Below are 20,455 nucleotides of genomic sequence, written 5' to 3'. Positions count from 1 at the left end.
GAAGGTCCTCTTCCACTTATGTGTTCTTCCAAGTATTGCTTTCTTTGTACGTGTAGAAACCTTTGTCAACATCATCATATGGAGTCATTGATGCACGTGAGTGATGAGCCCCCTCCCTCCCTCCCTCCCTCCCTCCCCCCTCCCTCCCTCCCTCCCTCCCTCCCTCTCCCTCTCTCTCAGTGGTTGGCCTGGTGGTGAAGCTAGAGAACCTGTCTCCTATGACCCAGTACACCACCTTTGTCCAGCTGAGTCGCCATGGCGCAGGAGGGGCGGGGTTTCCCGGGCCAGAGGCCAGCTTCTCCACACAGATGCTTGGTGAGAACTATAGAAGAACCAGAAGAACTATAGAATTAGAATGGATTGGTAAAAAACATATCATTAAAATGAACTAACACTGTAGTTCTGTGGTAAGTACCACCCTAGTAATCACCCTAGTAACCACCCTAGTAACCACCCTAGTAACCCACCTCAGTAACCCACCTCAGTAAGCCAGAAGCTGGGTAAGAACCATCCCATTCTCTTTAAAATCCAACCTCAGGTGGACATCAGTAAGGGAATTTCCTCTGATCTGGACATTACTAATGACACATGGAGGCCTTACAGTAACCTGATTTACTGCTAGCCTCTGAGTTACAGCGCATTTGGAAAGTATTCAGACCCCTTGACTTTTTCCATATTTTGTTACGTTTACAGCCTTATTCTAAAATGGATTAAATAAAACTATTTCCTCATCAATCTACACACAATACCCCATAATGACAAAAGGTTTGTAGAAATGTTTGCAAATGTATTAAAAATAAAAAACAGAAATGCCTAATTTACATAACTATTCAGACACTTTGCTATGAGACTCGAAAATTGAGCTCAGGTGCATCCTGTTTCTATTGATGATCCTTGAGATGTTTCTACAACTTGATTGGAGTCCACCTGTGGTAAATTAAATTGATTGGACATGATTTGGAAAGGCACACACCTGTCTAGACAAGGTTCCACAGTTGACAGTGCATGTCAGAGCAAAAACCAGCCATGAGGTCGAAGGAATTGTCCGTGGAGCTCCGAGACAGGATTGTGTTGAGGCACAGATCTGGGGAAGGGTACCAAAACATTTCTGCAGCATTGAACGTCCCCAAGAACACAGTGGCCTCCATCTGTTTGGAACCACCAAAACTCTTCCTAGAGCTGGCCGCCCGGACAAACTGAGCAATTGGGGGAGAAGGGCCTTGGTCAGGGAAGTGACCAAGAACCCGATGGTCACTCAGACAGAGCTCCGGAGTTCCTCTGTGGAGATGGGAGAACCTTCCAGAAGGACAACCATCTCTGCAGCACTCCACCAATCAGGCCTTTATGGTAGAGTGGCCAGACGGAAGCCACTCCTCAGTAAAAGGCACATGACAGCCTGCTTGGAGTTTGCCAAGAGGCACCTAAAGGACTCTCAGACCATGAGAAACAAGATTCTCTGGTCTGATGAAACCAAGATTGAACTCTTTGGCCTGAATGCCAAGTGTCACATCCGGAGGAGACCTGGAACCATCCCTACGGTGATGCATGGTGGTGGCAGCATCATGCTGTTGGGATGTTTTTTCAGCGGCAGGGACTGGGAGACTAGTCAGGATAGAGGGAAAGATGAACGGAGCAAAGTACAGAGAGATCCTTGATGAAAACCTGCTCCAGAGCGCTCAGGACCTCAGACTGGGGTGAAGGTTCACCTTCCAACAGGACAACGACCCTAATCACGCAGTCAAGACAACGCAGGAGTGGCTTCGGGACAAGTCTCTGAATGTCCTTGAGTGGCCCAGCCAGAGCCCGGACTTGAACCCGATCGAACATCTCTGGAGAGACCTGAAAATAGCTGTGCAGCGACGCTCCCCATTCAACCTGACAGAGCTTGAGAGGATCTGCAGAGAAGAATGGGAGAAACTCCCCAAATACAGGTGTGCCAAGCTTGTAGCGTCATACCCAAGAAGATTTGAGGCTGTAATCGCTGCCAAAGGCGCTTCAACAAAGTATTCAGTAAAGGGTTTGAATACTTATGTAAATGTGATATTTCTGTTTTAATTATTTTATACATTTGCAAAAAATAAAACCTGTTTTTGCTTTGTCATTATCGGGTATTGTGTGTAGATTTAAGAAGAAAAACATATTTTTAATCCCTTTTAGAATAAGGCTGTAACGTAACAAAATGTGGAAAAAGTCAAGGGGTCTGAATACTTTCCGAATAGCTAACCCCAGAGAAGAATAGGCCCAAGGCATTTCACTACTAAATCAACTGACCTATGGCAGGATCCCAGTCCCTCCCTGACCTCAAGACTCTTTCTCTCCTTCTCCCTTACTCCCTCTCTCCCCTAACCCTCCCGCTCATCCAGATCACCCACTCCCCTCTGGGGTGAGGCTTGTCCCTGTATCCCAGACGTCCCTGGGCCTGTCCTGGGACCGTGTCGTTGGGCCTGGGTCTCCCAAGGAAGACTGGACCTTCCAGGTAAGCGGCCCTCTGTGTCTCAGTTGTTTAGAGCATAGCTCTAGAAACACCAGGGTTGTGGGATCTATTCCTGGCTAGGGTCACATACAACAACAATTCTGTCACTCATTGTGTACTGTAAGTTCCTTTGGGAAAAAGTAGTAGTAACTTACTAAGTAGCTTTGTCCGATCCAGAACGGCCCATAGGGCAGGAGTTGATCTCCTGTTTCTGTAGAGTGAACCAGAACGGCCCATAGGGCAGGAGTCTACCTCCTGTTTCTGTAGAGTGATCCAGAACGGCCCATAGGGCAGGAGTCTACCTCCTGTTTCTGTAGAGTGATCCAGAACGGCCCATAGGGCAGGAGTCTACCTCCTGTTTCTGTAGAGTGATCCAGAACGGCCCATAGGGCAGGAGTCTATCTCCTGTTTCTGTAGAGTGATCCAGAACGGCCCATAGGGCAGGAGTTTATCTCCTGTTTCTGAAGAGTGATCCAGAACGGCCCATAGGGCAGGAGTCTACCTCCTGTTTCTGTAGAGTGATCCAGAACGGCCCATAGGGCAGGAGTCTACCTCCTGTTTCTGTAGAGTGATCCAGAACGGCCCATAGGGCAGGAGTCTATCTCCTGTTTCTGAAGAGTGATCCAGAACGGCCCATAGGGCAGGAGTCTACCTCCTGTTTCTGTAGAGTGATCCAGAACGGCCCATAGGGCAGGAGTCTACCTCCTGTTTCTGTAGAGTGATCCAGAACGGCCCATAGGGCAGGAGTCTACCTCCTGTTTCTGTAGAGTGATCCAGAACGGCCCATAGGGCAGGAGTCTACCTCCTGTTTCTGTAGAGTGATCCAGAACGGCCCATAGGGCAGGAGTCTATCTCCTGTTTCTGAAGAGTGATCCAGAACGGCCCATAGGGCAGGAGTCTACCTCCTGTTTCTGTAGAGTGATCCAGAACGGCCCATAGGGCAGGAGTCTATCTCCTGTTTCTGTAGAGTGATCCAGAACGGCCCATAGGGCAGGAGTCTACCTCCTGTTTCTGTAGAGTGATCCAGAACGGCCCATAGGGCAGGAGTCTACCTCCTGTTTCTGTAGAGTGATCCAGAACGGCCCATAGGGCAGGAGTCTACCTCCTGTTTCTGTAGAGTGATCCAGAACGGCCCATAGGGCAGGAGTATACCTCCTGTTTCTGTAGAGTGATCCAGAACGGCCCATAGGGCAGGAGTCTATCTCCTGTTTCTGTAGAGTGATCCAGAACGGCCCATAGGGCAGGAGTCTATCTCCTGTTTCTGTAGAGTGATCCAGAACGGCCCATAGGGCAGGAGTCTATCTCCTGTTTCTGTAGAGTGATCCAGAACGGCCCATAGGGCAGGAGTCTATCTCCTGTTTCTGTAGAGTGATCCAGAACGGCCCATAGGGCAGGAGTCTATCTCCTGTTTCTGTAGAGTGAACCAGAACGGCCCATAGGGCAGGAGTCTATCTCCTGTTTCTGTAGAGTGATCCAGAACGGCCCATAGGGCAGGAGTTGATCTTCTGTTTCTGTAGCGTGAAGCAGATTGATGTACTAGTAAACCCCCTGGACAGGATGCTAGTCTATCGCAGGGCTTCGGATAAAGGCTTCTGCTAAATATGATGTATTATTACCTTCTCAGGTGGAGTGTGTTCAGAGATCTGACCCTGGGAACGTGAAGATCTACCAGCTCCCTTCCAACTTGACGGGCATCCAGCTGATAGGTGAGGAGGACTGAACAGATATACTGTACGCTAATATTGTCATGAATTTACTGTACTGATTTAGTGTACGCCGGGGTTCCCCCCATGTCTTCCGAGCAAAAAATAATAATAAATACATTTATTTTTTATTTTATATAGTTGGACATAAGACTGTAAAAACACAAGGAAATCAGCTCCAATTATTTTAATTTAAGAAATCTGTTCCCAAGTATTCCCACGTATAGTAGAGACGTGATCGTATACAAATGTAAGCAAGGTTTGAAATTATTATGTTTTTGTCAAAGATTATATCTGTTTGGGCTTCTTGCGGTCAATTTGCAGTCTACAAATTATTTGTAATTATATATGTTCCAGCCCCCAGACCATCTGCTCAACAACAAATCGGCCCGCGGCTGAATCTAGTTGATGATCCCTGGAGTACGCTAATATTGTCATGAATGTACTGCACTGACATAGTGTACACTAATATTATCATGAATTTCCATGGAAATCAAAGTATTGTATGTTGTATTGTATCGCATTGTATCTGGTTGGTCACTGGCTAATCTCGGTAAACCCAGAACAAAAATCTCATGTAATTTGGTCAGATTTAAGTAGTTTAACCACAAGACATTACTCACCGGCTGGAGTACAATTTAGAATAATGGTGATTGCCTAGCGTATTGCTGGACTGTACAGTGGTTTGGTAGGCATCATGTTTTTAGGACAGTAATGTAATGGGTTTGTTGTTTTCTGCCAGAGCTGAAGCCCAGACACAAGTATGAGTGCAGGGTGAGGATGATGACGGTGTCGGTGGGACAGCACAGCCTGCCTGTCTCTGCATGGACACTAAGCAACGGTAAGACCTGGGAGGGCAGTAGCTGGGGAACACTTAACTCTGTTCTCTTACACTGTATATACAGCAGTATGTGGACACCCCTTCAAATCAGTGGATTCTATTTCAGCCACACACGTTGCTGACAGGTGTATAAAATCGAGCGCACAGCCATGCAATCTCCATAGACAAACATTGGCAGTAGAAGGGCCTTATTGAAGAGCTCAGTGACTTCCAACGTGGCACCGTCATAGGATGCCACCTTTCCAACAAGTCAGTTCGTCAAATGTCTGCCCTGCTAGAGCTGCCCCGGTCAACTGTAAGTGCTGTTATTGTGAAGTGGAAACGTCTAGGAGCAACAACCGCTCAGCCGGGAAGTGGTAGGCCACACAAGCTCACAGAACGGGACCGCCGAGTGCTGAAGCAACGTCAGCACAAGAACTGTTCGTCGGGAGCTTCATGAAATAGGTTTCCATGGCTGTGCAGCCGCACACAAGCCTAAGATCCCCATGTGCAATGCCAAGCGTCAGCTGGAGTGGTGTAAAGCCCGCCGCCATTGGACTCTGGAGCAGTGGAAACGCGTTATCTGGAGTGATGAATCACGCTTCACCATCTGGAAGTCCAATGGACGAATCTGGGTTTGGCGGATACCAGGAGAATGCTACCTGCCCGAATGCATAGTGCCAACTGTAATGTTTGGTGGAGGAGGAATAATGGTCTGGGGCTGTTTTTTATCGTTTGGGCTAGGCCCCTTAGTTCCAGTGAAGGGAAATCTTAACACTACAGCATACAATGACAAGTCCCCGCAGCAATGTTCCAACATCTAGTGGAAAGCCTTCCCAGAAGAGTGGAGGCTGTTATAGCAGCAAAGGGGGGACCAACTCCATATTAATGCCCATGATTTTGGATTGAGATGTTCGACGAGCAGGTGTCCACGTACTTTTGGTTATGTAGTGTATATCGAGGTGGAGTTGAGTTTTTATAACTGGTCTCACGATTTGCAAGCAACAACATTGAGTTACCATCAGTCGATATTTGTAAAAATTCTGAAAACGCTTACCAGTACCTGTGTTTGTGCTGTACAACAGCGCTCCTTCTGCGTGGTGCTGAAATGTATACTTTTAATATAAACCTTTATTGAAAACAACCACCGACTTTTTCCTCATTTGTGTTGCTCGTACTAGGTACTACGTGAACTGAGATTCAATTGGCACATGCACATTATGCGATGAGTTGAGCAACACAAATGAGGAAAAAGTCGCTGGTTGTATAGATATAATCTCTGGTGTCTATACTATACTATATCCTCTCTGGTGTCTATACTATATCCTCTCTGGTGTCTATACTATCCTATATCCTCTCTGGTGTCTATACTATACTATATCCTCTCTGGTGTCTATACTATACTATCCTCTCTGGTGTCTATACTATACTATATCCTCTCTGGTGTCTATACTATACTATATCCTCTCTGGTGTCTATACTATACTATATCCTCTCTGGTGTCTATACTATACTATCCTCTCTGGTGTCTATACTATACTATATCCTCTCTGGTGTCTATACTATACTATATCCTCTCTGGTGTCTATACTATACTATCCTCTCTGGTGTCTATACTATACTATATCCTCTCTGGTGTCTATACTATACTATATCCTCTCTGGTGTCTATACTATACTATCCTCTCTGGTGTCTATACTATACTATATCCTCTCTGGTGTCTATACTATCCTATATCCTCTCTGGTGTCTATACTATATCCTCTCTGGTGTCTATACTATATCCTCTCTGGTGTCTATACTATACTATATCCTCTCTGGTGTCTATACTGTCATATATCCTCTCTGGTGTCTATACTATAATATATCCTCTCTGGTGTCTATACTATTCTATATCCTCTCTGGTGTCTATACTATACTATATCCTCTCTGGTGTCTATACTATCCTATATCCTCTCTGGTGTCTATACTATACTATATCCTCTCTGGTGTCTATACTATACTATATCCTCTCTGGTGTCTATACGATCCTATATCCTCTCTGGTGTCTATACTATCCTATATCCTCTCTGGTGTCTATACTATACTATATCCTCTCTGGTGTCTATACTATATCCTCTCTGGTGTCTATACTATATCCTCTCTGGTGTCTATACTATACTATATCCGCTCTGGTGTCTATACTATATCCTCTCTGGTGTCTATACTGTATCCTCTCTGGTGTCTATACTATACTATATCCTCTCTGGTGTCTATACTATACTATATCCTCTCTGGTGTCTATACTATACTATCCTCTCTGGTGTCTATACTATACTATATCCTCTCTGGTGTCTATACTATCCTATATCCTCTCTGTTGTCTATACTATATCCTCTGTGGTGTCTATACTATACTATATCCTCTCTGGTGTCTATACTATCCTATATCCTCTCTGGTGTCTATACTATACTATATCCTCTCTGGTGTCTATACTATACTATATCCTCTCTGGTGTCTATACTATCCTATTCTCTCTGGTGTCTATACTATACTATATCCTCTCTGGTGTCTATACTATCCTATATCCTCTCTGGTGTCTATACTCTATCCTCTCTGGTGTCTATACTATATCCTCTCTGGTGTCTATACTATACTATATCCTCTCTGGTGTCTATACTATATCCTCTCTGGTGTCTATACTATACTATATCCTCTCTGGTGTCTATACTATCCTATATCCTCTCTGGTGTCTATACTATACTATATCCTCTCTGGTGTCTATACTATCCTATATCCTCACTGGTGTCTATACTATATCCTCTCTGGTGTCTATACTATATCCTCTCTGGTGTCTATACTATCCTATATCCTCTCTGGTGTCTATACTATATCCTCTCTGGTGTCTATACTATACTATATCCTCTCTGGTGTCTATACTATACTATATCCTCTCTGGTGTCTATACTATAATATATCCTCTCTGGTGTCTATACTATTCTATATCCTCTCTGGTGTCTATACTATAGTATCCCATGCTATCCTGTCTCTTCTACCAGAGTTGCCCCCGGCCCCGTCCAACATCAGGAGCTGTAACATCACCGACTCCTCTGCCATCATTACCTGGACTCTGGTCGAGGGACATTCCATCTCCAAGGTCATTGATTGATTTATTGATTGAATGTATCATTAAAATACATATAAAGCCGCTCCAGTCAGAAACACTATTCCACACTTTTAAAACAGCTATCAAGGATTTAGTCTAAAGGCTTTTTTTCAATTAAAATTAAATAAAAAAATACAGTTATTTATCCTTGAGGAGCATTACTTATTTCCATTGTGATTCTCAGGTGATGCTGCGTTTCCAAGACAACACACTGGCTGACTACAGCCAGCTGGCAGAGATCAATGTTCCGCAGCAGGGGGAGGGGCCAGAGCAGCAGACAGCCAATCAGATGCAGTTCCAGCTGCGTGGTCTGAAACCTGACACTCTGTACCTGGTGGAGATCTGGTCCAAGAACAACATGGGGGAGAGTCTAGAGATACCTCAGATCCTCCTCCGGACCATGACGCTGCAGGAGAGCTCTCGTAAGTTAGTTACCCACAATACCTTACACTTGTAAATTAGTTACCCACAGTCAGGGCCTAAAATTATGGTACAGCATGCAGGTACATTTTGGCATTGGTGGGTAAGATGCCTATTTCACCAGCCACGTTGGCGGGTGGTCGGGGCTCCACAGTGAGAGCATTTCACTCACATTTGATCAAGTATGATCACATTTATAGTAAAATAAATGCTGCAGTAGCTGTTTTCAAAGTATTTCCACCTCGCGCTGCAACACTGCCTGGCTGAGGTAAAGAGCGGAGTGAAAGATTCATTTTTAGAAGTACTGTGCACAGGCATAAAAGTTGGTCTAATTTACTTGAAACAAAAGCCTAAATGCTCTATTAGACTGGTGCCGACGAAGATGGCGGCCTCGCGACTAGCTCTTAGGAAACTTTGCGGTATTTTGTTTTTTTATGTATTATTTTTTACATTATTAGCTCAGAAAGTGTTTTGTATCATTACGTACAGCCGGGAAAAAACGATTGGATATCAGAGCGGCGGTAATTCACCAGCATTACGACAAGGAATACGACTTTCCCGAAGTAGATCCTTTGTTTGCTCTCCCCAGGGCAACTGAACTGATTCCAGCGGCTGACCCAAAACATTGACGATGGAGGAGAGGCACTCGGAGCGGCCTGCTGGTTTGACTGAGGAAGCGCGCACACCACCCACCGCTTCCAAGTATTCTACTCGCTAATGTTCAGTCTCTGGTTAACAAGGTCGATGAGCTCCGGGCAAGGATTTCTTTCCAGAGAGACATCAAGGCCTGTAACATACTTTGTTTCACGGAAACATGGCTCTCTGGGGATATTCTGTCGAAATCGGTCCAGCCAGATGGGTTCTCAGTTCATTGCACAGACAGGAATAAATATCTCTCCGGGAAGCAGAAGGGCGGAGGTGTGTGTTTCATGATTAATGACTCATGGTGTAATTGTAGTAACATACAGGAACTCGAGTCCTTCTGTTCACCCGACCTAGAATACCTCACAATCAAATGCCGACCGTATTATCTCCCAAGAGAATTCTCTTTGGTTATAGTCACGGCCGTGTATATCCCCCCTCAAGCCGATACCACGACGGCCCTCAAAGAACTTCACTGGACTTTATGCAAACTGGAAACCACATATCCTGAGGCTGCATTTATTGTAGCCAGGGATTTTAACAAAGCAAATTTGAGGACTAGGCTGCCGAAGTTCTATCAACATATCGACTGTTGTACTCGGGCTGCTAAAATCCTCGACCATTGCTATTCGAAGTTCCGGGATGGTTATAAGGCCCTCCTTTCGGCAAATCTGACCACGACTCCATTTTGCTCCTCCCTTCCTATAGGCAGAAACTCAAACAGGAAGTACCCGTGCTAAGGACTATTCAACGCTGGTCTGACCAATCGGAATAACGCTTCAAGATTATTTTGATCACGTGGACTGGGATACGTTCCGGGTGGCTTGCGAAAATAATTTAGACGAATACACTGAAACGGTGACTGAAGGAACTGTAAAGGTGATGTTGTGCCCACTGTGACTATTAAAACCTACCCTAACCAGAAATCGTGGATAGATGGCAGCATTCGCGCAAAACTGAAAGCGCGAACCACCGCATTCAACCATGGCAAGGTGACTGGGAATATGGCAGAATACAAACAGTGTAGCTACTCCGCAAGGCAATTAAACTGGCAAAACATCAGTATAGAGACAAAGTGGAGTCGCAATTCAACGGCTCAGACACGAGACGCGTGTGGCAGGGTCTACAGACAATCATGGACTACAAAAGGAAAACAAGCCACGTCGCCGAGACCGACGTCTCGCTTCCAGACAAGCTAAACACTTTCTTCGCCCGCTTTGAGGATAACACAGTGCCACCGACGAGGCCCACTACCAAGGGCTGTGGCCTCTCCTTTTCTGTGGCCGACGTGATTAAGACATTTAAGCATGTTAACCCCCGCAAGGCTGCCGGCCCAGACGGCATCCCTAGCCGCGACCTCAGAGCATGCGCAGACCAGCTGGCTGGTGTGTTCATGGACATATTAAATCTCTCCCTTTCCCAGTCTGCTGTTCCCACATGCTTCAAGATGGCCACTATTGTTCCTGTACCCAAGAAAGCAAAGGTAACTGAACTAAATGACTAACGCACCGTAGCACTCACCTCTGTCATCATGAAGTGATTTGAGAGACTAGTCAAGGATCATGTCACCTCTACCTTACCTGTCACTCTAGACCCACTTCAATTTGCTTACCGCCCCAATAGATCCACAGACGATGCAATCGCCATCACACTTTACACTGCCCTATCCCATCTGGACAAGAGGAATACCTATGTAAGAATGCTGTTCATTGACTATAGCTCAGAATTCAACACCATAGTACCCTCCAAGCTCATCATTAAGCTTGAGGCCCTGGGTCTGAACCCCGCCCGGTGCAACTGGGTCCTGTACTTCCTGACGGGCCGCCCCCAGGTGGTGAAGGTAGGAAACAACATCTCCACTTCGCTGATCCTCAACACTGGGGCCCCACAAGGGTGCGTGTTCAGCAATTATAGGCAATTAGCAAGACACCCCCAATAAAGAAGTGGTTCTGCAGGTGGTGACCACAGACCACTTCTCTGTTCCTATGCTTCCTGGCTGATGTTTTGGTCACTTTTGAATGCTGGCGGTGCTTTCACTCTAGTGGTAGCATGAGACGGAGTCTACAACCCACACACGTGGCTCAGGTAGTGCAGCTCATCCAGGATGGCACATCAATGCGAGCTGTGGCAAGAAGGTTTGCTGTGTCTGTCAGCGTAGTGTCTAGAGCATGGAGGCGCTACCAGGAGACAGGCCAGTACATCAGGAGACGTGGAGGAGGCCGTAGGAGGGCAACAACCCAGCAGCAGGACCGCTACCTCCGCCTTTGTGCAAGGAGGAGCAGGAGGAGCACTGCCAGAGCCCTGCAAAATGACCTCCAGCAGGCCACAAATATGCATGTGTCTGCTCAAACGGTCAGAAACAGACTCCATGAGGGTGGTATGAGGGCCCGACGTCCATAGGTGGGGGTTGTGCTTACAGCCCAACACCGTGCAGGACGTTTGGCATTTGCCAGAGAACACCAAGATTGGCAAATTCGCCACTGGCGCCCTGTGCTCTTCACAGATGAAAGCAGGTTCACACTGAGCACATGTGACAGACGTGACAGAGTCTGGAGACGCCGTGGAGAACGTTCTGCCGCCTGCAACATCCTCCAGCATGACTGGTTTGGAGGGTGGGTCAGTCATGGTGTGGGCTGGCATTTCTTTGGGGGGCCGCCCAGCCCTCCATGTGCTCGCCAGAGGTAGCCTGACTGCCATTAAGTACCGAGATGAGATCCTCAGACCCCTTGTGAGACCATATGCTGGTGCGGTTGGCCCTGGGTTCCTCCTAATGCAAGACAATGCTAGACCTCATGTGGCTGGAGTGTGTCAGCAGTTCCTGCAAGAGGCAGGCATTGATGCTATGGACTGGCCCGCCCGTTCCCCAGACCTGAATCCAATTGAGCACATCTGGGACATCATGTCTCGCTCCATCCACCAACGCCACGTTGCACCACAGACTGTCCAGGAGTTGGCGGATGCTTTAGTCCAGGTCTGGGAGGAGATCCCTCAGGAGACCATCCGTCACCTCATCAGGAGCATGCCCAGGCGTTGTAGGGAGGTCCTACAGGCACGTGGAGGCCACACACACTACTGAGCCTCATTTTGACTTGTTTTAAGGACATTACATCAAAGTTGGATCAGCCTGTAGTGTGGTTTTCCACTTTAATTTTGAGGGTGACTCCAAATCCAGACCTCCATGGGTTGATAAATTTGATTTCCATTGATAATTTTTGTGTGATTTTGTTGTCAGCACATTCAACTATGTAAAGAAAAAAGTATTTAATAAGATTATTTCATTCATTCAGATCTAGGATGTGTTGTTTAAGTGTTCCCTTTATTTTTTTGAGCAGTGTATAAATCAAGTAGCTGGCAAGCGTGCATGTGCAACATTTGGTTCTGGGTGCCAAGATTACAACCCACTCAATGTGACACAACTAGGGACTAACTAGGGACTAACTAGGGACTAACTAGGGACTAAGTAGTAAGATTTCACAACCCATGACTGTAGCCAACATATTTCCCCTAAAGATAGACACCCGCACGCTGATGAATGCTCCCGCAGCTAATTGTGCAATGTTTCGACCCAAAGGTCTTCATCAGGCTTAACCCCCCCCTCCTCCCCTCCTCCCCTCCTCCTCCCCTCCTCCTCCTCCTCCTCCTCCTCCCCTCCTCCCCTCCTACTACCCCTCCTCCCTCTCCTCCTCCCTCTCCTCGTACCCCTCCTCCCCTCCTCCTACCCCCCCCCCTCCTCCCCTCCTCCTCCCCCTCCTCCACTCCTCCCCTCCCCCTCCTCCTCCCCCTCCCCTCCTCCTCCCCCCTCCTCCCCCCTCCTCCCCCCCTCCTCCTCCCACAGGTCTAGCTGGGCTTGGCAGCGAGGGCAACATGCTGTTCTATGCCATCCTGGGTTCTGCTGGGATGACCTGCATCACCATCCTACTGGCCTTCTGCATCGTCCTACAGCTGAAGAGAGCCACCTTCCAGAGACGCATGGTCCAGACCTTCCAGAACATAGTGGTGAGTTCTGGGTCGGCCTGGCTCTCTTTAGTGCTGCCCATAATGGGTCGGCCTGGCTCTCTTTAGTGCTGCCCATAATGGGTCGGCCTGGCTCTCTTTAGTGCTGCCCATAATGGCTCGGCCTGGCTCTCTTTAGTGCTTCCCATATTGTGAATACATAAACACAGATGAGAACCCTCACGAAGCATTTACATTGTGGAAGAGACGTTAGCTGTAGACGGCAGTATTCTATTGCTTCCGTACACACTACAAACACAGATATATGGATGAGCACAACACCTCTAGAACAATCTATGATTTTCTCGTCCATGTGTAGAGAGAGGAGCCAGTGGTCCAGTTTAGTTCTGGCTCTCTCAACCTGCCCAATAAGAAACATAAGAACCCAGAGCAGCCCGTGGCCTACCCCACCCTGGAGTGGAGCGACATCAAGTTCCAGGACGTCATCGGAGAGGGAAACTTCGGCCAGGTGCTCAAAGCTCGCATCAAGAAGGACGGGCTAAGGATGGACGCTGCTATTAAACGAATGAAAGGTGCTCCTTTAATTAATAAATGGATGGATGGATGGATGGATGGATGGATGAATTAATGAATTAAAAGATTTAACGTCTCACTATCTCATTATATTTAACAGAGTATGCGTCTAAAGACGACCACAGGGACTTTGCAGGGGAGCTGGAGGTGCTGTGTAAACTAGGCCATCACCCCAACATCATCAACCTACTGGGGGCCTGTGAACACAGAGGTAATATAATAACATCATCAACCTACTGGGGGCCTGTGAACACAGAGGTAATATAATAACATCATCAACCTACTGGGGGCCTGTGAACACAGAGGTAATATAATAATATCATCAACCTACTGGGGGCCTGTGAACACAGAGGTAATATAATAATATCATCAACCTACTGGGGGCCTGTGAACACAGAGGTAATATAATAACATCATCAACCTACTGGGGGCCTGTGAACACAGAGGTAATATAATAATATCATCAACCTACTGGGGGCCTGTGAACACAGAGGTAATATAATAATATCATCAACCTACTGGGGGCCTGTGAACACAGAGGTAATATAATAATATCATCAACCTACTGGGGGCCTGTGAACACAGAGGTAATATAATTATATCATCAACCTACTGGGAGCCTGTGAACACAGTTTCATCCAAACAAACCAAAGTGTATTGTACACTGAAATATAAATATGGGGAGAAAAATGATGCAATGAAGTGCCATAATGCTCCCTGCTTCTCTCTGTCTCCAGGCTACCTGTACCTGGCCATAGAGTACTATGAACTGATTCAATTGTTATTAACCAGTGTTTTCTGTCTCCAGGCTACCTGTACCTGGCCATAGAGTTCGCCCCTCATGGCAACCTGTTGGACTTCCTGCGTAAGAGCAGAGTGTTGGAGACTGACCCGGTCTTCGCTATCGCTAACAGCACCGCCTCCACCCTCACCTCACAACAGCTGCTGCACTTTGCTGCGGACGTGGCCCGCGGCATGGACTACCTGGCTCAGAAACAGGTTAGCGTTAGCCTGGTTCCAGACCTGTTTGTGCTCTTGTAGCAGTGTTGCTTCCTTCCCTCTCCTTGCGCCAACCTGGGCTCGAACCGGGGACCCTCTGAACTCATGGACAACTGTCACCCACAAGGCATCGTTACCTGTCACTCCACAAAAGCTGCGTTTTTTGCGAAGCAAGGGAAACATTTAATTCTAGGTCTCAAAGCAGGTGACGTCACCGACTGAACGCTACTAGTGCGCACTGCTAACTAGCTAGCCATTTCACATCGGCTGCACTCTCTTGCCAACTCCTGTCACTTATTGTCACTTAGCGTGGGACCAGGCTAGGTTAGTGTCTCTCTGTGGTACCAGGCTAGGTTAGTGTCTCCCTGTGGTACCAGGCTAGGTTAGTGCCTCTCTGTGGTACCAGGCTAGGTCAGTGTCTCTCTGTGGTACCATGCTAGGTTAGTGTCTCTCTGTGGTACCAGGCTAGGTTAGTGCCTCTCTGTGGTACCAGGCTAGGTCAATGTCTCTCTGTGGTACCAGGCTAGGTCAGTGTCTCTCTGTGGTACCAGGCTAGGTCAGTGTCTCTCTGTGGTACCAGGCTAGGTCAGTGTCTCTCTGTGGTACCAGGCTAGGTTAGTGTCTCTCTGTGGTACCAGGCTAGGTCAGTGTCTCCCTGTGGTACCAGGCTAGGTCAGTGTCTCTCTGTGGTACCAGGGTAGGTCAGTGTCTCTCTGTGGTACCAGGCTAGGTCAGTGTCTCTCTGTGGTACCAGGCTAGGTCAGTGTCTCTCTGTGGTACCAGGCTACTTCAGTGTCTCTCTGTGGTACCAGGCTAGGTCAGTGTCAGACCCCAGAGACAAGAGATCTAGCTTTTAGTCATCACATCCCATAAGGCATTGCACAGAGGATTTATTCTTGTGAGTTGAATAATCTGACCAGATCTTTTCCCATTTCTAGTTCATCCACAGAGACCTGGCAGCCAGAAACATCCTGGTGGGAGAGAGCTTAGGGGCCAAGATAGCCGACTTCGGTCTCTCCAGAGGGCAGGAGGTCTATGTGAAGAAGACCATGGTAAGAGTCTCTGAAGCTGACAAACTTCAACGTCAACATAAATTCACACTATATGATCCTCTCAGGCCGCTGTGGTCACAAACAGAAGGCAGTCACCTAGCCTGCCTTCCAGTTGGGCGGAGGGACACACCAGGGCTGCCCACTAGCACCACTCTTATTAGCCATGGTGCTGAAACTTTGTTATTCACGAAGACATCTTTACTGTGTGTGTTGAGACAGACATGTCTTTTTATTGTGTGGATTGAGAAAGACATGTATTTTTATTGTGTGGATTGAGAAAGTAATGTCTCTTTACTGTGTTTTCAAACAGGGACGGTTACCTGTCAGGTGGATGGCCATAGAATCACTGACCTACAGTGTCTATACCACCAACAGTGACGTGTGAGTACCGCATCCTACCACTGATAGTGACGTGTGAGTACTGCATCCTACCACTGATAGTGACGTGTGAGTACTGCATCCTAACACTGACAGTGACGTGTGAGTACTGCATCCTACCACTGATAGTGACGTGTGAGTACTGCATCCTAACACTGACAGTGACGTGTGAGTACCGCATCCTACCACTGACAGTGACGTGTGAGTACCGCATCCTACCACTGATAGTGAAGTGAGTACTGAATCCTACCACTGACAGTGACGTGTGAGTACCGCATCCTACCACTGATAGTGACGTGTGAGTACTGCATCCTACCACTGACAGTGACGTGTGAGTACTGCGTCCTACCACTGATGTGTGAGTACTGCGCCCTACCATTGACAGTGACATGTGAGTACTGCATCCTACCACTGACAGTGACGTGTGAGTACTGCGTCCTACCACTGATGTGTGAGTACTGCGCCCTACCATTGACAGTGACATGTGAGTACTGCGTCCTACCACTGATAGTGATGTGTGAGTACTGCATCCTACCACTGACAGTGAGTACTGCATCCTACCACTGACAGTGACGCGTGAGTACTGCATCCTACCACTGACTGTGAGTACTGCATCCTACCACTGACTGTGAGTACGGCATCCTACCACTGACAGTGAGTACGGCATCCTACCACTGACTGTGAGTACTGCATCCTACCACTGACAGTGAGTACGGCATCCTACCACTGACAGTGATGTGTGAGTACTGCATCCTACCACTGACAGTGAGTACTGCATCCTACCACTGATAGTGATGTGTGAGTACTGCATCCTACCACTGACAGTGAGTACTGCATCCTACCACTGATAGTGATGTGTGAGTACTGCATCCTACCACTGACAGTGAGTACTGCATCCTACCACTGATAGTGATGTGTGAGTACTGCATCCTACCACTGACAGTGAGTACGGCATCCTACCACTGACAGTGAGTACGGCATCCTACCACTGATAGTGATGTGTGAGTACTGCATCCTACCACTGACAGTGAGTACGGCATCCTACCACTGATAGTGATGTGTGAGTACTGCATCCTACCACTGACAGTGATGTGTGAGTACTGCATCCTACCACTGACAGTGAGTACTGCATCCTACCACTGACAGTGATGTGTGAGTACTGCATCCTACCACTGACAGTGAGTACTGCATCCTACCACTGACAGTGATGTGTGAGTACTGCATCCTACCACTGACAGTGAGTACTGCATCCTACCACTGATAGTGATGTGTGAGTACTGCATCCTACCACTGGCAGTGATGTGTGAGTACTGCATCCTACCACTGATAGTGATGTGTGAGTACTGCATCCTACCACTGGCAGTGAAAGTTGCAGACTGAACATGTGTCAGATACACATATATGAACCAATGAATTGAAAACGGATTGTCTTTCTCTCTTCAATCCCAGATGGTCGTATGGTGTACTTCTCTGGGAGATAGTGAGCTTAGGTTTGTATCCAGTGTGGTAAATGATATATACACTGTACTGTTTGGAGTGAAGTGGAGTCTGATTTTTAATTTAATTTTTTTTATTTAACCTTTATTTAACTAGGCAAGTCAGTTAAAAACAAAATCTTTTTTTTACAATGACAGTCTACTTACAATGACGGCCTACAATACAGAAATAGAATGACTAGAATGGGAAACCTAGTCAGTAATTCCTTTACTATGGAGTCTCATAGTCCTGTTGCGTGTAAATAACAGTGTGTGTGTATCAGGAGGTACTCTGTACTGTGGGATGACCTGTGTGTGTGTGTGTGTGTGTGTGTGTATGTGTGTGTGTGTGTGTGTGTGTGTGTGTGTGTGTGTGTGTGTGTGTGTGTGTGTGTGTGTGTGTGTGTGTGTGTGTGTGTGTGTGTGTGTGTGTGTGTGTGTGTGTGTGTGTGTGTGTGTGTGTGTGTGTGTGTGTGTGTGTGTGTGTGTATCAGGAGGTACTCCGTACTGTGGGATGACCTGTGCTGAGCTGTATGAGAAACTCCCTCAGAGCTACCGGCTGGAGAAACCACTCAACTGTGACGATGAGGTGTAGGTACCACAGACGGACCGTCTTACAGAGCAGAGATCACAGGAATATACACACATACATTATTAGTAAAAACATCTACATTTGGAATTCAAGATTATTCACCATGTATAATACGGATATACAGTGTAGCACCCCTCTCCTGTGTGGTCGTGTCCAGGTATGACCTGATGCGGCAGTGCTGGACAGAGAAGCCATGCGAGAGACCCACGTTCCAACACATACTGGTCTCCCTCAAACGGATGCTGGAGGACAGGAAGGTCAATCAAACACACACTTCATTTTCTTCAGGAAATGTACCTTTTTGAGTTTCATATTATATACACTAGGATCTGTAGTAAGGTGAACTGAATGTTTTCTAACCTTTCAATGAAAACAGTGTTCTAAATAAAATCCTATTGCTGCTTGTTATTATTTCTGAATTAGTTTAATAATTAACATTATTTAATAATTAACATTATTTCTCTGTGTGTTGTTCGATAGACATATGTCAACACCACCCTGTATGAGAAGTTCACCTATGCTGGCATTGACTGCTCCGCAGAAGAAGCAGGATGATCTTGTGCTAAAACTACAGCACAATAATTCTACCATCGTGTTGTACAGGAATCATAAATCTACGTGGGTTTAAGCCAATCCTACACCGGGGATTCAAGGACTAGTATTGTGCGCATATTGTGTATTCCAAGCTATGCGCTTAACATTGAATCATAAAACTGACAGTCAAGACTGTCATCTTGATGTAAACCTGCGTTATTGTTGATGATTCCCAAATGGCACCCTATTCCCTATGGGTCCTGGTCAAAAGTAGTGCACTATATAGGGAATAGGGTTCTATTTGGGATGCATCCTATGATAGTCATTGGCTGACCTATAACAACATTGTAATGCAGTGAAACCAGATGTTACAGACATGTCAGCCAACAGTGATGTCACATGTATTGTAAATATCTTTTCACAAACTGAGGCCTAGATTCAATCAGATCAATGCGTTAACCGGCATAGCTAATGTTTTGGCGGCGTCTGAGGCGTAACTGCGGTTGGGGCCTTAAAGGTCAGTGAGCAGCTGCTCTTGTGATCATTGCCAGAAGCCACACCCCGTCCCGCTCGCTTTAGAAGTTCACAACGAGAAAGTGTAGGCCACAGGCCTAGCCTGCAGAAATAATGACGCTCAAATTGAAAATCATTAAAGAAAATAATGAGGATTTCTATCAGCCTTATGGAGGTGTAGATTCCATCTCACATTCCAGTGTTACAGCTTGTAAACTAGGCTGCATGGGATTTATCTTAATGCGACTCCATGCGGCCAACGGCGACGTCCTCTTCAGGTATAATACCGGAAGCTTCTAGTGGATTTGACTGCTCTAACACAGTTCCGCCTCTGCCAAAACAACCGCTACAGACTCTATCCTCAAACCACTACATAGACAGCTGTATCCTTAAAACGAATAAAAGGTTTTGTGATTAAATACTTATCTGTGATGTATGATTATTGACGCTTTTGACTAATGATATGAATACCTTACAATTCTGAGGATCTAACCACGTTTGTTCTTGTAAACGGCATATGGGCCTGAAACCACCTAGTGGTATAGTATTCAAGCAGTTTATAAAGCATTGAGCCATGTCCAACCAACCTACAGTATATGGGTCATTCCACCTAGTGGTATAGGATTCAAGCAGTTTATAAAGCATTGAACCATGTCCAACCAACCTACAGTATATGGGTCATTCCACCTAGTGGTATAGTATTCAAGCAGTTTATAAAGCATTGAGCCATGTCCAACCAACCTACAGCATATGGGTCATTCCACCTAGTGGTATAGTATTCAAGCAGTTTATAAAGCATTGAGCCATGTCCAACCAACCTACAGCATATGGGTCATTCCACCTAGTGGTATAGGATTCAAGCAGTTTATAAAGCATTGAGCCATGTCCAACCAACCTACAGTATATGGGTCATTCCACCTAGTGGTATAGTATTCAAGCAGTTTATAAAGCATTGAGCCATGTCCAACCAACCTACAGTATATGGGTCATTCCACCTAGTGGTATAGGATTCAAGCAGTTTACAAAGCATTGAGCCATGTCCAACCAACCTACAGTATATGGGTCATTCCACCTAGTGGTATAGTATTCAAGCAGTTTATAAAGCATTGAGCCATGTCCAACCAACCTACAGTATATGGGTCATTCCACCTAGTGGTATAGTATTCAAGCAGTTTATAAAGCA

At 46.5% G+C, this 20,455-nt stretch overlaps 1 protein-coding gene across 1 annotated transcript in view; it reads left to right on the top strand.

The window, feature by feature from the left end:
• LOC311127673 (angiopoietin-1 receptor-like) overlaps positions 1-18,865 on the top strand; it is a 57,798-nt gene extending 38,933 nt beyond the window's left edge. The window contains exons 12-27 of the mRNA XM_084159543.1: positions 181-315; positions 2,364-2,476; positions 4,098-4,179; positions 4,919-5,017; positions 8,034-8,131; positions 8,325-8,562; positions 13,038-13,198; positions 13,515-13,728; positions 13,830-13,940; positions 14,538-14,728; positions 15,667-15,780; positions 16,091-16,161; positions 17,608-17,648; positions 18,128-18,224; positions 18,383-18,482; positions 18,706-18,865. Coding sequence (XP_084015669.1) covers positions 181-315; positions 2,364-2,476; positions 4,098-4,179; positions 4,919-5,017; positions 8,034-8,131; positions 8,325-8,562; positions 13,038-13,198; positions 13,515-13,728; positions 13,830-13,940; positions 14,538-14,728; positions 15,667-15,780; positions 16,091-16,161; positions 17,608-17,648; positions 18,128-18,224; positions 18,383-18,482; positions 18,706-18,780 — 1,940 coding nt within the window. The 3' untranslated portion in view covers positions 18,781-18,865. The remainder of the gene's footprint in view (positions 1-180; positions 316-2,363; positions 2,477-4,097; positions 4,180-4,918; positions 5,018-8,033; positions 8,132-8,324; positions 8,563-13,037; positions 13,199-13,514; positions 13,729-13,829; positions 13,941-14,537; positions 14,729-15,666; positions 15,781-16,090; positions 16,162-17,607; positions 17,649-18,127; positions 18,225-18,382; positions 18,483-18,705) is intronic.
• The last annotated feature ends 1,590 nt before the right edge of the window (positions 18,866-20,455 follow it).

The sequence above is a fragment of the Coregonus lavaretus genome, assembly GCF_964263955.1.
Source record: "Coregonus lavaretus genome assembly, chromosome: 4".
In the NCBI taxonomy this organism is placed as follows: domain Eukaryota; kingdom Metazoa; phylum Chordata; class Actinopteri; order Salmoniformes; family Salmonidae; genus Coregonus; species Coregonus lavaretus.
Note: the sequence above shows the minus strand (reverse complement) of the source record. Positions and strands in the feature narration are given on the sequence as shown.